General features: G+C 30.4%; 1 protein-coding gene across 1 annotated transcript in view; it reads left to right on the forward strand.

Moving 5' to 3' along the window:
* The first annotated feature begins 3,501 nt into the window (after window positions 1-3,501).
* Window positions 3,502-17,458, forward strand: part of LOC142319584 (uncharacterized) — a 62,343-nt gene continuing 48,386 nt past the window's right edge. The window contains exon 1 of the mRNA XM_075357039.1: window positions 3,502-4,018. Coding sequence (XP_075213154.1) covers window positions 3,934-4,018 — 85 coding nt within the window. The 5' untranslated portion in view covers window positions 3,502-3,933. The remainder of the gene's footprint in view (window positions 4,019-17,458) is intronic.

Consider the following 17,458-nt stretch of genomic DNA (forward strand, 5'->3'; position numbering starts at 1 on the left):
TGTTCTGTTGTAGGCCTACGATTAAATTTGCGTAGTGCATGCCGTCGATTCCTAATAGCATTTTTGCAATCATCGTTCCACCATGGAACGAAAGGACGTCTAGGATTACCCGATGTTTGTGGGATATATCTGTTGGCATTCTCAAGTATCATGGACGTAAAAGAAGAATATTGGTCGAGGATGTTCGTTCCATCGTCATACTGAGATTGGAATGTTTTATGGTATCCGTTCCAATCTGCCTTTTCAACAATCAATCTCCGTGGCCTTCTTTTAATCTCGCAGTCTACACCGAAACCAATAATAATTGGTCTATGATCACTGCCGTGAAAGTCATCACAAACCGACCAATTAAAATGAGGGAGCACATTCGGTGAGCATATGGAAAGATCAAGGTTAGATACAGTACCAGTTGATAAGGACATGAATGTATGTGATCCATTATTCAGTAGGCAAAGGTCAAAATCTTGTCTCAATCTGTTTATCATATTTCCTCGAGTGGAGCAGAAGGTTGAGCCCCAGGAAATATGATGGGCATTGAAGTCTCCTACTATTAACGATGGAGATGGTATTTGCGTGAGGAGATTTGAGACATCTAAAGCACTGAACTCAGTGTTCGGTGAGAGATACAGATTGCAGATATGCAATTTGAAGGGAATAGAAACCTTTACTGCAATAGCAGGAATGACAGTAGTTAGTTGAATTCTTGTAGCTGACACCCCATTCTTCATGAAAATCGCTACTCCACCACTCTCCCTACTGTCTATTAGGCAGTCGTATCTCTCTCATAAGTATCCTCTGAGTGTAATTCGGTCATGTTGTAGAAGGTGAGTTTCTTGGAAACACATGATTAGTGGATCATGTGTGTGCGCTAGTACTCTAATATCTTCAATGCGGGACCGAATACCTCTAACATTCCACTGAATAATGTTCATAAGTGTAAAAAAATAAATAAAAAAATTAAATTTCGGAAATTATATAAAAATTAGTTGTACGTGATTCGGTTTTTCTTTTTTGTATTTTTCTATTTTAAAGAACTCCGATGCCCTAGGGTCGGGTGGTTCTTCAACCATATCCTCCAGTATATGAGGTGATGGTGGAGGAGATTTATTTGAATGGGATGCTGTAGTTGACATCCCAGAGGAGATAGTTATGTGGGTTCCCTTTATGGGTGCTTATTAGGTGGCTTACTGCCAGCTGTGATAGTCGCTATTCGTGCCGGTACGACTTTGGGAACAGGAACTTTCGTATGTATCATAGTGTTTGATTCACTAACTGCGACGGAGGACTTTTTATTAATTTTTGTCAGCTCTGAGATAGTGGCTGTAAGTGAAGCTACTTGATCAGATAGCATCTGAACAAGATGCTATCTGATCAAGTAGCATCACGAGTACAGATCTCAGTTTTCGTGCAAGATGTTGTAGTGTGACCAAAACCTTGGCATCTGAAACATCGCCGTGGGTTGGGTATGAATGGTCGTACCCGAACCGAGAGGTAACCCACTTTAATCTTTTCTGGTGGAACAGGGAGATTGATGTTAATATAAGAGACGGTGTTGGTTCTTCTGTTCCGTTCTGCCGTTTCATTATACGTTTCACTTCAACAACATCTTGGTGGCAAAGCTCATCAACTATTTCCGAGATATCTATATCTAAAAGGTCTCTACAAAAAATTACACCCCGGCTCGTATTTAACGTTTTGTGGCATTCTGCACTTATATTTATACCACCCATATTACGGAGACGTAAGATTGATCGACTCTGTTCGTCGTTGAATGTTTCAACCAGAATCGATCCGTCGCGTAATTTCCTGATATTCTTCGGGAAGCCACTTGCACCTGTTATGGTTATGTTAATTAAGAAAGGTGAAACCTTTTGGAGGGAGCCACCTTCCTGACTATTTCTGAGAACAACGAATCTAATATTTTTATATTTCGATTCTAACAAGTTGTGGTTCTCTTCAGTAGGACTTTTATCCTCGTCAGACAAAGCTGACCGAGGTCTCTTCACAAGACTGTATTTGGTGGTTTTTTCAGATGGACCACCAACCATCATTGTGTTTATTGTTGGAACTGAAATTTTGGTCCCACGATTACCGGCGAAAAATGGACCACTCCAGCAGAGCGCACGCGTACTGGAGCTAGAGCTAAATACAACTGGGTTCGCCCCTGTTGCCCAGAGGACATCGTTCGAGACTCACTACGTAGAGCCATTCACCCATCGGCACGATTTGTTCCCACCTTGGGTTACGGTTGCGTTTTGTAAGATGTCGCAACACCACCGAGTGTAAATGTAAGAAATATCAGTGTAGGTTGTTGTTGTGTAATTGTGTATGTGTGTATGTTGTAATTTATGTAGTGTTCTTGGTGTAGTATATGTGTATAATGTAAAGTGTTCCGCAGCTCATTGTATAGTGGGAAGGAAAGCTGCGGAGGCTAGGCCCGTGGGGACGCCAACCCCCAAAGTCTTAAAGAATAAGACTCCCCGTCGGGGTCTTAGGCATACTGATTGGTTACAAGCTCTCTTGGAATGATCTTATAAGACTACATTTGTAAATAAGCTAAAATATTACTGTTCTCAGAATAGTTAATAGAAATTGCTCTAAGAATCAAACAAAATTTAGAAAGAGTTTTAAAAGGCTTTAAATGTTTTTAAGACTACTGAGAATTGCATTATATGTATGTTAGGAATAAGAAAATATGTGACTTGTAAGCAATTTTTTTAATCTAAAATTATGACAGTTCCTTCATTATTTATTTATAAAAAAAAATTGTTTTCAAGAATTAAATTATTATAGAAGAAATTTAGACTCTCATAATTATAACACCAGAAATAGATAAATACAAGTAGTCTTATGTAAATCTATTTGAAAGTAATCTATTCTTATGTAGAGCCAAAGTTCATGTAGAAATTACATATGACTACAGAAAGATTTTATTTTTTAAAAACCTACAATCTTTAATTTAATAATACATTACTTCGCCACTGAATGCAGATTGCAGTTGTAGAACTGATAAATAGCCTAAAATCTTTCATTTAAAATGTTTTTCCTCTACTGCAGAATTCCTTTCTTCCTAAATAATAAATAATCCTGGTAGCTGAAAAAATGCACTAACCGCTTTACCTCTCCCACTGAAAATTTTTACTACAATTTTTTTTTTTATTTTGTATATTTTTATTTGCTGTATGTATACCCCACATCTACAGTTACAGCTTCCACTTGTACAAAATTATTCTCAACATTCACAAAATGTTTTTTGCCAATGCATTTCAGACAAAAATTTGTTTTTAATAGTGATATATGTTTTTAATAGGTCAGTTTAACTGTTTACATTTAACTATTATAAACCATATGTTTTTTTATAATTGATTAATTATCTGGTACAGCAACATTTTTTTAAGATAAATTAATTACTTATTATATTATTATATAATAAGTGCTTGTATTTAACTGTATATGATTATTGATTTTTACTCCCTTCCGAACTACTAAGATTACAAATAACAGCCTAAAATTTTGTTTATTCAGTTTCAATTATGACAACACTCACACTGGTGTAATTGAAGCCTTGATAATAGTTGAGCTCTGTAATATGTAAGTTGTTTATCAGTAAAAAGTTATCAAGGCTGTACTAGTACCACATGTCTTTCAGTCAATAAACTGGAACACAAGATGCAACATAACTAAGTGATTATATTATAATTTGTATTGTTGTATATTTTAACTCTATTTAATTTTTTTTAAGAAAATGGTTTCTTAATTTCATTTTAAATATGATTACCTATTTCAGTTAAAAGTAAATATTTTGTAAAAATGATTATATTCAGGTAATTTTAAATTTAAATTGCTAATGAAAAACAAATGTTAAGTTAAAAACATTAATTTTAGTGTTGACAGTTTATTAGTTTTACAGTCAGCGATATTAACAGTTTAAAAATGTCATCAACAGTAAAATCTTCACCATATGACAATGTTGCCTTTTATCATCCATGCAAGTACAATTCCTTAACTCAACTACAACGTAAGTGATTTAATTTTTTTTTTATTAAGAAAATGTGAAAAAATGTTATTTTGTATTTAATAGTTATGCAATTTACCACTACCTCATATCAGTCTAAATTTTAATAATAATAATCTTAATAACCATTTATAGGAAAAGATCTGAATCCAATATTTTTGAGTTTGTTTTTTTAATAGATCAAAGTATAATCATTTAAAAAAATTGTATTTTCTGTTTTAATTTTGAGTTTGGTGTAAATGAAGAATCTTGTTTATTATCAACTTGAAAAAAATTCACACCTACAGCCAAAAAAATGTTTCTCTCAATACCAGTTTCAGTGATATAACACATCAATTAGAAAATATTTCTAAAACATTAATTTTATTTATGATCATTTACATTTTTTTTCTGAAGATTTTCATAAAGTATTTTTACAACTATATCCATCCATGTTGGTACTCTACAAGAGCCATGTTGTTGACAGCCATATCAGGACCATGTAGATAGCTGGTAGAGCCATGATGGTTTTTAAGGGTAGATTTACTCTGATTTCAGGGAGGTACTACTTTTCTTATTTCCATGAACACAGAACAGTGACCACATGTAATTACACTTGGTACATTTCCAACTTTAAATGTTACTTAAAATATTAAGTCATTTTCAATGTACAAACATTTCATCACTCAAAAGTCATTTAATAATGCATAGTCTATTAACATTATTGACCTCAAGCATAAAGTTTTATAATGAAAGATGGAAAACTTTTAAGGCTAGTATAAAATAAGCAACAAACCTGTTTTAAGTTAAGATATTTTTAATTTGTTTTTTTTTTTTTACTATGCTGAAGTTATTGATGTTATTATAATCTTTCAAGAAATATTGATTTAAGCTTCATTTTTGTCTAAACAGACTATTATTTTATTTATTTTAAATGTGTTTTTTTTAATTATTGAATAACTTAGAGAACTTTATAATGAATTACAAGCAAATGTAAGTACTATCATAAAAGTGTTGCTGATAACGTTTTTGTAATATATAGTTAATATATCTTAGAAATCAGCTCTTTATAAATACAAGCAGCTAAAACCAATAAAACTTTAAGAAGCTTATTTTACTGAGCATTATGCTACTTGAATATAGAATTAGTGATAATATGCTATCATTAACTCATAATCCATAGGTTGCTGTTTATCTCTCTCTCTCTCTCTCTCTCTCTCTCTCTCTCTCTCTCTCTCTCTCTCTCTCTCTGTGTGTGTGTGTGTGTGTGTGTGTGTGTGTGTGTGTGTGTGTGTGTGTGTGTGTGTGTGTGTGTGTGTGTGTGTGTGTGTGTGTATATGTATGTGCATGCCTGTGATGTGTGTTTTTAGATGTGTTAATCATCTGTATTAAAGCAGTGTAAAGAGCAATTGTAATATAAAATTTATGAAATAATTACTTAATTAAAACTGAGCGGGCAGATGTTGTTCTGTTTACTAAAAAATAAAATTTGTTTTGCTTGTTTTAATGTCATTTTATTGAATATTAACAAGCTGAAAAACATTTTTAGTTATTCACATTACAAATGAAAATACTAATTATTATATTCATTAAACATCATGACAAACCATAATAATACTTTAACGTTAACTTATTCAACTTATTTTCAAACTCTTCTTCTTTCTCTTGCTTATTTGTGCCCATTGTGGTGTTCCTTGGCCATTTCAATCACTTCCCATCTCATCTTGCTTCTTTACCAATCTCCTTATCTCTCCAATCCTTTGCTCTCTCTCTCCCTCTCTTTTCCAACTGTGCAATATGTTTTTCATTCAAATACCTCATTCATCCTTTAGCTTCATTTCCCTCTGTCTTCATGTTCATATAATATTTTACCTTCTTAGCCCCCATTCTCTACTTTCTCACTCCCAGCTTTTATTATATTTTCAACTTCTGTAGAATACTTCTTCAGTAAAAGTATCAAATAAAAATTTTAGGAATCTATACAAAGATAATTTTACATCTAAGAAAGCCAAATATAATTTCTTTTCCTTTCTCCAAAGATTTGGAACAAATTAGTCTTAAGTGAACAAATATGATCCTGCATTCGCCTATTGAACCCTAAAAGCACACACATTGCCTTCCTCTAAATCTTTTTAAACTACACTATCTTCCTTAATCGTTTTTCTACTATCCAAATAAATGACTTTAAAACATCCCAATCTGCATAGCAGAGTGGTAGCACTTCAGCCTTTCATCCAGAGGTTCGGGGTTCAAATCCCATTCAAACATGAAATTTTTTTTATATACAAAAATTCCATTATCATATTCTCATGTACAAGCATCATGTTTCTACGGTAAATTAATTTATCAAGCAATAAAACGACTTATGATAAGCATATGGCTATATAATTTTCACAGTTGGCAGGAAATCCTTTTTTTATGCAGAGAAATAATTATATTGCTCTTGCACTCCCTTGGAATTTTTTTCTGCTTCCCATTTTTGTAGCAGCTCAGTTATTTAACTCTCTAACTTATCTCCTCCATATTTTATATACTCTGCCTGTATGTCATCTTGTCCTGCAGCTTACCAATTTCTCAATTATTTTCCTTTAGTTACTGTAGATATAATCCAAATCACTAATTCCTTTTCCCTTCCCTACCATAAGAAACATTGTATTCCTCCTGATTCTCACCACCTCTAAATTTTCTCTGTAAAATTCCGTATATGTAGCCAATATCTGATTCATATTCATAAAAAAACTCTCCTTCACTGTTCATTACACTTATAGACTGTTTTAAAAAATTTCCTCTAGTTCTAAAAAATTTTCCTCTGGGAGGTCCCAAATTACTTATAAATTATTATCATAACTCTCTTTTATCTTTCCTTCAAATTCTTGCCAGGTTCTTACCTTTTTCAATTTTACAATTTTTTTTTACTTATCTCCTCATCTCTATACACATCCTTCAGTCATCAGCATTTCTTATTTTATATATTTTTATATGCATATTTTTTCTCTTTTACCTTCTCTTTCACCAAACCTATCTACAGCATTCATGATTGCCTCTTTTATCCACTTCCTTATATCCTCAACATCCATGTTAGTTTTTTCTATCATGTCTCATTCCTTCATGTAAATCCTTCAGCCTCCATTCAGTATTCTCTCTATGTATTGCCTTTTTCCTCCACTTTAATAATTTCATACATCTTTTGCTCAGATGATCTTTTTTTCTTCTGAATCTAGTATCTTCAATTATGGACTGTGGTTTATATGTTAGGAAACACAGTTAGGAACAGTGTTTCCTTCTGAGGTATAATCAAACTAATCTAAAATACTCTTTCAAAACCTCTAATCTCTTCTTCAAAAGTTATTTTGTGGATTTTTAAAATAAAACCGATGTTCCCAATTAGCTTATTGTGGTCAATATTAAAATCAATCAGTCTGTTTCTGTTGTTTGTACAGAACCAATTGCCTGCTTACCATTGCAACTATAACTAACTATCTCATCATTTTCTATTTTTCCAATAAAATTTCCCATAATAATTATTTTCCCACAGTTCTCCACTAATGCAATTTTCACAAATCCTCCCAGAATTTATCCTTCTCTTTGACCAAAGTATCATCAGTTGGGGCACATATTAATAATATTGTTATTTTCTCTGGCAGTACTAAATGCATTATTATAATTTTAGAATTACTGATTTCCAATATCTGACCAAAATGTTTGTTTTGCATCCATTATAAATCCCACTCTACCTTTTCCTTCTCCCTTCTATTACAGCTTCATATCTACACACAAAATTTCATACATATTATTCTCACTCTTCTTCAAAAATGAAGAAATCTATTTCCAAGAGAATCCTAACATTCCAGTTTCCAAATTTCTTATATTTTTTCCTGCTTTCCATTCAGTAAAGTCTGGTCCTTTCTGAAGCTAATATTTTGAATTTTAATCGGCTACACTGTGTGTAGGATTCAGTCCAATGACAGAGGATTAGGTGAAAAGGCTACCTCTCTTAAGAACCCTAATGACTCTTATTGGGAATGATTTAGTCCCATTTCTCACTTTACAAACTCTTATCATTTAAAAATTGCTACTCCCTGAGACACCTGAGATGTTAAGACTATCAGTTTGCTAAGACTCAGGTTTCATTTTGCCTTTTTTTATTTGTAAAAATAAAAATTTTCACTTTTTTCTCATTCTTTGTAAATTTTCACCCTTTCTTTTATTCTCTAAATTCTCACTTTTTTGTTACTCTTATTAAATGAATTTATCTAATGCTCTATTGTTAGTCAGTCTTGTTCCATCCTTCAAAGACTAAACATGTGTTTATTATGAATGTATAATTAATACAATAATGTTATATATAAGAATTACAAGTTCAAAGATTATAATAAAAATAACTTATATTATGAATGAAATAAAGACTTATTTATTTGAATGAATCAGCGAACAATAAAATATTTAAAATAATTAAACCTAACTGAGGTACTGAACCTAAGCGGCATATTATTTGGACAGGTTATGAGAATAAACTGAGGATTGAATCCCTAGTTCTAATTTATTTGCTACCCAACCCAATTTCCTGCAGGTGCTGGTTTTCCTATCTTACACAGGATAATTTGGTTAACAGAGGGACCATATGTTAAATGTTGGAATCGGTGTGCGAAAGGATAGGAGGAATCTCTTCTTGTTTGTTTCCTTATATAATTGATGGTGTTGAACTGCAGTTATTCATCACTCTTCCATTTACCAGATACAAAGCTTCCTATTATTTATTAATTTAAAATACTTGTAAGACATGAAAATTCATAATTAAACTTTTTTTTAAACTATTATAGAAACGTATGATTTTATAAGTTGTTTACACATTGTAGTACTAGCAAAAGTATAATTTTATCAGTTCAGTACACTAAAAAATCTGGCTCTTATTTTACATTTTTGTAAAGATACAATTTCAGCTTTATGATGGACAAGGTTCAGGTTCAAACTCAATCAGGCATGACAATTTTCAAACATTACAGAATACATCTCTGTTGGGAAAAATTAACAAAAATAAAATGACACATAGCTCGTTTTTGCCAAAAGAATTGGACTTTAATTTATCACACAAATAAACTGCATATAGGCTAATAATATGAAAATCTGCAATTTAACAAAGCCTGAAAACAAAGAACGTAAATCACCTTTTTTACAATCATATACTTATAAACATAACATCAATAAACATAGTGTAACTGGAAAACTGTTGCATTACTGACATATTCTGTAATAATAAAAAATTAGCAATGAACAAATGTCATTAACTTAGAAAAATAAACCACAATAATTCTTATCATTGGCACTGGTCTTTTCTGATTTATGAATATCTTCATACTTATCATTAAATAATTAAAACTTGCATTTCTAGTTTGTTATAGAAAAAAGGCCACGATAATATTCCAGTATAAAAAGAAAGTTAATTACAATATAATCAATTACGTCCAAATTTCATGCAGTTAATATTATTCTACATGTTTTATTCTTATAAACTAGGTATAAAGCTAAACAAAAAAATGTATTTAAATTTAAACAAACAACATAATAGGTTTTGAAAAATATGTTATCTCTATAGTAAAAATTCACAACACAATTATCGTGACACAACTAAATCACATACAGAGCTTCTAAAAGCAAAATACATAATTCTGAATTTTCAACTTTTAGCAATGCCATCTCTTAGTTACAAAATGCAATGAGACTGAACATCATCGCAGAAATTCATAAACATTACGCAAAAATGTGACAACCACTGCACCGTTTTAATATTGTGCGTTAATGTAAGCTATGTATATATTAACATATTGAAGAACAGTAATAAATCAGACAGTCTTTATTTTTATTTTCATATGCACAATGTTAACATGAGCTCAATTTAACACAAATACATAATTTTCAGCTATTTTGCATAACTATAAAACTACATCATTACGTCAAATCAATAAATAAAGTTTTAATTATTATTACTATTAATTATTGTTATCATCATTACAAAGATACGAATCATATGTGTAGACACTTTATGGGTTAGGTACGCAAGAAAACAAACATCCACTTATTTCATCTATTCCTAACATGTTCTTGCACTGAAGAGCTTAAAATATGCAAGAAAAACTTCATCAATATTTTTAAAATGTATAAGATCAACTGGCTTTTAATGAACAACCAGGAGATTATTAATAATAGTTATTCAATGATCTTAATCACACATTAATATTTGTAAAAAATTAACAAGTGAATTAAAGTACACATATATACATACAGTTTCTCCTTGGTGTAATCTACAGTGGTGTATCAGAAAATACAGAGATAACATTTTGTTACTAGAAATTGAATAATATGGAGCATCACAAATTTGTAATAACCAGTTTGGAAAGATGGTGTTTCAACAGAGTACAAGACGATATGGCGATTGAGTATTACCACACTAAAACGAGGAAGAAAACGTGACTTATTTTCAGAAACTTCTGTAAGATCGAAATAAGCATATGTCCAATATTGATTGTATAACACATAAAAGGAAGTGTTAGGAGAAGACCAATTTGGTTTCAGGAAAAGTATAGGGACAAGGGAAGCAATTTTAGGCCTCAGATTAATAGTAGAAGGAAGATTAAAGAAAAACAAACCAACATGTTTTGCGTTTATAGACCTAGAAAAGACATTCGATAACGTAGACTGGAATAAAATGTTCAGCATTTTAAAAAAATTAGGGTTCAAATACAGAGATAGAAGAACAATTGCTAACATGTACAGGAACCAAACAGCAACAGTAACAATTGAAGAACGTAAGAAAGAAGCCGTATTAAGAAAGGAAGTCCGACAAGGATGTTCCCTATCTCCGTTACTTTTTAATCTTTACATGGAACTAGCAATTAATGATGTTAAAGAACAATTTAGATTCGGAGTAACAGTACAAGGTGAAAAGATAAAGATGCTACGATTTGCTGATGATATAGTAATTCTAGCCGAGAGTAAAAAGGATTTAGAAGAAACAATGAACGGCATAGATGAAGTCCTATGCAAGAACTATCGCATGAAAATAAACAAGAACAAAACAAAAGTAATGAAATATAGTAGAAATAACAAAGATGAACCACTGAATGAGAAAATAGGAGGAGAAAAGATTATGGAGGTAGAAGAATTTTGTTATTTGGGAAGTAGAATTACTAAAGATGGACGAAGCAGGAGCGATATAAAATGCCAAATAGCACAAGCAAAACGAGCCTTCAGTAAGAAATATAATTTGTTTACATCAAAAATTAATTTAAATGTCAGAAAAAGATTTTTGAAAGTACATGTTTGGAGTGTCGCTTTATATGGAAGTGAAACTTGGACAATCAGAGTATCTGAGAAGAAAAGTTTAGAAGCTTTTGAAATGTGGTGCTATAGGAGAATGTTAAAAATCAGATGGGTGGATAAAGTGACAAATGAAGAGGTATTGCAACAAATAGATGAAGAAAGAAGCATTTGGAAAAATATAGTTAAAAGAAGAGACAGACTTATAGGCCACATACTAAGGCATCCTGGAATAGTCGCTTTAATATTGGAAGGACAGGTAGAAGGGAAAAATTGTGTAGGCAGGCCACGTTTGAAATATGTAAAACAAATTGTTAGGGATGTAGGATGTAGAGGATATACTGAAATGAAACGACTAGCACTAGATAGGGAATCTTGGAGAGCTGCATCAAACCAGTCAAATGACTGAAGACAAAAAAAAAACACATAAAAACAACGTTTCTAGTACGAATACGTTTATGAATGCACAAAGGCAACGGATAACCACACTATATGAGAGAGAGCGACGAGGGCGAGTTGCAGGCGTCCATACATCGTGGAAATTTTTTTTGCACTATACGAGAGAGAGAGAGAAGCGAGAGCGAATCGCAAGCTGGTCCCCGGGCCGGAGGACCAGCCTGTGCATCTACACATCATGAAAGTCTGTCCTGCACTGAAGAAAAAGGTGGCGTGATGAGAAGAGGTGGAAACAAACTAGGCCGAAGACAGAAGAGATGTGTGTTGATGACAAGAGGTAGTGTGCAAGTGTTAGTGTGAGAACGATTAGAAAAACGTGTGGAATTCGGGAACGAAGACAAAACAAAAATTTTACAAGCAAGCAGACCATTAAAAGAATTACGTAAGACTGATAAAATAATTTCTGAATACGCACAAGTTGAAGAATGACATCATCGCTAACAAAGAAAATTAGACTTGCAGGAACTATGACAATATTAAAATTGAAAATAACAAAAAACAGTTAAGACTAATATGTTAAGACTAAACAGCAATAAAATATGCGTAAAAGAAATTCGCTGACACTATTAAGATGACGCAACAGTCAGTCAGACTGGAGCCGAGAGAGTTGATAATGAAAAGAATATGCCAAAACAACCTATTCTAAAAGTACACATATGATAAGCCTTACAAAAGTGCAAAAATAAATTTACCAAGCCTATAATAACTACAAGACACAACCATAACCTTGAATTTATTGGATTAAAAGCTACTTTACGCTTTGGCGTAAACAATCTCTTATTTAAAAACAAACAAAAAAAATCCCTTTAGGCACACCAGAAGGCGGAGGTAGATTTCAGCGGTGCTAAGCAGGGGATAAAAAATATTTCCACCTTAAAGTTAAGAAAAATTCTAATTTACTCTATATGACAATGTTTGGATATGAAAAATTTGAAAGTGATTGGTGCAAAATTACGGCAGTTGTTGTGTCCACAAGAAAGTGAAATATATATAGATAGATATAGATATAAGTGTATATGTAAACTTTTGAGCTGACAGTGGTTTTGGGGTGTGGGGGATGTGAAATGCGAAGATATCAAAATTTTCTGGAAGTCGAATCATGGTACCCATGACAATAGGTAGCTTTCTTATGAAATCTACCTAAAAATCAGAAGGGCAGCTGTTTTTGAGAATAAGTTAACAAAGAACAGATAAATAAAAAGTATGGAAGTGTAAAGGAAATTCTTTCTGCTTGTCAGTTAGTGTAAATTATTTTTTTTCATTGTTTCATTGAATTGTTAGTGCAATAGATTATTGGTCCCACTCCTTAAAAATAAAATTAAAACTAGACTCATTGAACTCCTCTTGTTCAAACTCACAATTATAAATTACAAAATTTCATTAGAAAATTGCTTCAACAATAGAAACTTTATAGTTTCTCATTAGTTAAATTAAATAAGAAAATGTGTAGGAGGGCCTACACATTAATCAACTTATATTTTGCAAATTCCCATCAAAACTAATACTGTGTATAGTAATTCAGTAGAGCCATAGCATATTCCATGGTTCCTGCTTTCCTAGAAAGATAGAGTGCTTTATGTTTAACTGTTAATTTGTCATAGCATATAAAAAATGAACTGAAGATGGGCCAGATGCAAAGAAAGCTTGCTCCAGTACACACAACATTGTTCCAAGATGACACCAGTTGTGATGAAAATATGTGCAGATCATGGTGCAATTTATTCTTTTTGGCTATTTCACTGTTTCAAACATATAAATATTTTCTGGAGGGTTCTATGATGGAATTTTAATTGTTTAATAAAAAAACCAGAATGAAAATTTTTGCTTTTATTATTTAATTTGAACTTGTTATTTCATACATTAGCATGTACTACATGAATAATATTTTTAAATTGCTTCATATTTATTAAGGTTAAATGCTAAACAGGCTTCAAATGCCATACTATAAATTTTGTAAAGTCATTGACATTTCTATAATATAAATAAGATAACAATTTTTGTAGTATTTGGAAATTTAATTTATTTACGGTTTAATAAATATATTTATTAAAAATAAAATATTCTACTTAAATTACAAAAAAAAGGCAATATTGAAATCTATAAACTAATATTTATTAATCATTCTATTAATTCAAGAATTGAATATTAATAAGGGTTTCAATATTTTTTTTACATTTAAAAAAATAATATGTTACATTTTAATAATAACTATTAATGATAAGATACAGTTATAATGTAAATAAATATAAAAGGAATAACAAATTACTTCTGCAACTGATAAGGTATTATAAAAAATAAGAACAAGTCTTGTTCTTGTTTAATCACTCAGAATTTATTTTTTTATGTTAAGAAATGATTAAATTTTTAAATAAATCATCTCAATTTACCCACCATTATGATTCCAAGTAAAAAATCTGTGATTAAAGGCTTACAAATTTCTCAACTTATTTTAAACTACTTATCTAATAGTTTCAAAAGTATATGCATATCTTGTTCTATTTCCTAATTTTAAAACATTATTTGAGTAAAATTTCTTATATGTTGAATGTCTTTTATACAAAAGATAAAATACTGAAAAAACATTTTTTTAGATAAACTATAATTTAACAGCATCAAGATAATAAAAAACTGTAACCTTGCATTTTATATAAAATAAGAATAATAACAATCGCAATTAAATTAAATTCAATCGTAATTAAGATAGCCTTTAACTTGGAAGTCTTACTTCAATTATTATTTTATCCTCTTATAATTATATTTAAATTAAACATTTCATAAATGAGACATTATATATATATATATATATATATGTAATCTACACCAATAAGTTAGCTATGTTAATGTTCATGCCAGTATTCACTGAAGCTTGTAAATCAATACTTACTAGCTCCAACAATAAGTAACAGTACTACATTACAATACAACAGTCTTCTGTAACTTATTACAAAATACAGATTAATAAATATTTAAAAATAAAATTTAAATATTTATTCATTCTCTAAATTAAATTTTTTTTTTTTTATATAATTTAATCCATTATATAACCAATATAAAATCGATGATATATAGATTAAATTAGTACAAATAACTTACTCATATTTTAATTTTGTTAAATACTTATATAACTTAATATGTTAATTAAATGTACATCTTTTACAATTAATAATTTTGAAAAACTAACGATTTTTGTTTTTTTATGACAAACCAAACCAAATTTATTCATTAGAACAGTTTAAAAACTCACACCGTAATGTTTCCAGTCATATTCAGTGACTGTTGCCGTTTTCATACTGGCAACATCTGATGTTATTGCAATTGATTCAAGTAGATAGGCATGCATTTGGAGTACATTCAAAATATTTGTTATATTTGAATAATGTCTGTTCATTAAGCGCATTGTTTTTGTTTTGTTTTTGAATATAAATAAATATATTCTATTCTAATTGATATATAGATCACATTCTTCTTGGTGTTCTAATACATTATATAGATCACCAAGAATGTGTAGGAATGCTTCTCCACAAAACAAGAAAGGAACTGTCCAAGAATTTGTATTGGTGGATCAAAAGAAAACACGGTTAAACTTTGATTGGATCACTGTCACAAAATAAACAACTAATTAAAAATAAACTAATAAATTAAAAGTAGAACTGGTTAAAGACTATATTATAATTTAAAATTCAAATGCATGAAATAATAGTAATTAAATACATTAAAATAAATAAATAAACAGCTACAAAATAAATAACAATTCAGAGGGCATTAATAAAAATGAATTGAGCACATATTTATGTATAATTAAATTAAGATGCAGCAAATTCAGATTTTTTTAAAATTAGCATTACTTAAAAACTCAAAATAAAATTGTTTTTGTAAAAGAAAATCTGTTAATTTTATTTTTAATAAAATAAGGAAAAGATCTTTTAGGTGGATTAATTAAAAATGGCAGCTGAAGCATATTAACTCACTTCTTCAAGTTGAAGTATTGTGTTGAGTTATTTGAAAACAATTCTATTTTCTGGTTTAAGAGAGATGGATATAGTTTATATATATATATCTTATTTTGTTTTATGTGTGTATGAAAAATGAGAGATTATTGTTTTAGCAAACATTGCATATTCATGAGTATAAACACACGGATTATTTATTTGTTTTTCTAATGTGTACATTGCAAACTGTTCAACTAGAGAATAATAAGGAAACCCCCCCCCCCTACAAAACAATGTGATGAGGATGATATGTATGACATGTAAATGAGGTATAGTCTTGTACAGACTCAGGCCAACCATTCCTGAGATGTGATGTTAATTGAACCCCAACCACCAAAGAACACCAGTATCCATTGTCTAATATTCAAATCTGTATAAAAGCAACTAACGTTCAGTAGGATTTGAACTTCAGAACCTTTGACTTTGAAAATCAGTTGTTAAACACCTGATTTGCGAATCATGCTTGTGGATTCCAAATAATGATCTGATACTCATTTGTAACCTATCTTTGCAATATATTTCATTATGTTTGAAGGAATTAGGGTATCCTCAAATATTCCTGAACTCATGTTATATAATCTAACTAATGAATATACCTCAAATGATTCTGTTTTATGTATTTAGAAATATCGCCATTAATACTGGTAGATTTGAGATTTTTGTCTATGAATTGGTCTTCAAATGTTGCTACGAGTGCTTTAAATGTTCTTCACCTGTGTCTGTTGTGAGTCATTTGTCTAGTACAGAACTATTTTAGTCAGAGCAATTAATTTTGTACACTCTAGGGATATAGTGTATGATGGTTTATTTTTTTTTTTTGTTCTGAAATCTGCATTCAACTTTATAAAATTTTTAATTATTTTTCCAAAATCTTTGATTCTGTATGTGATATATTTTTTTATTTTGTGTAGGAATGAGTGTGCTGTAATGCCCATTTGTGTGTGTTAAGTATTTAAGTAGTATTATATTAAGAGTATTAAATTCTTTGTTTTTTTTTTTGTGATATGATGGTAGCAGATGCTGGATCATACTTCTAAAAGCAAATAGTTTGTACAAGGCAGGATGATTTGAGATGATGTGAATTTGTGCAATCATCATTGTTAGTTTTCTGTGTATTTTGGGAATGTGCTTCTGTTGGTAGCTTTTTTGTGATAGATTAATAATAGTTAGTTAGATTAGTAGTAGTACTTGTTTATTGTATTTACATTCAGCTGTAAAGTTTACTTTTTCTTGTATAATTAATAGTTGTTTACTTATTTTATCTGTATCCTTTGGTTTAATGAGATGGTGTCATCAAAATATCTGTGTTAGTCGTATAATTTTTATGTGTGTTAGTTTATATTTATGTTTGTTCCATGTTTCAAAAATATTTGATATATATGAAACCCATGATGACATCATGAGATTCTATAATTTTTGTTTTTAATAAAGGAAAGTGTGTCTCCAAATGGGATGTTAGTGTACATTTGTAGTATCAAATTATGTTTAATTATAATAGTAGGTTGATGTTTATTATTCTGTTTATGAGGTTTTTTCTGTTTTTATATATGTGTCAGAATTTATGTTATTTTATGATCTTGTCTGTGTATCAGGTAAGAATGGGGGGAAAAGGGGCGTTTGGTAGTGTACAATGATTACAAAAACGTTAGGTTTGTATTTTCTTAAAAGGATTTAAAGATGGGGCTCCCCAGGAAGGAAATTTTTT

The sequence above is a fragment of the Lycorma delicatula genome, chromosome 2 (assembly GCF_047948215.1).
Source record: "Lycorma delicatula isolate Av1 chromosome 2, ASM4794821v1, whole genome shotgun sequence".
NCBI classification, from domain to species: Eukaryota; Metazoa; Arthropoda; class Insecta; order Hemiptera; family Fulgoridae; genus Lycorma; species Lycorma delicatula.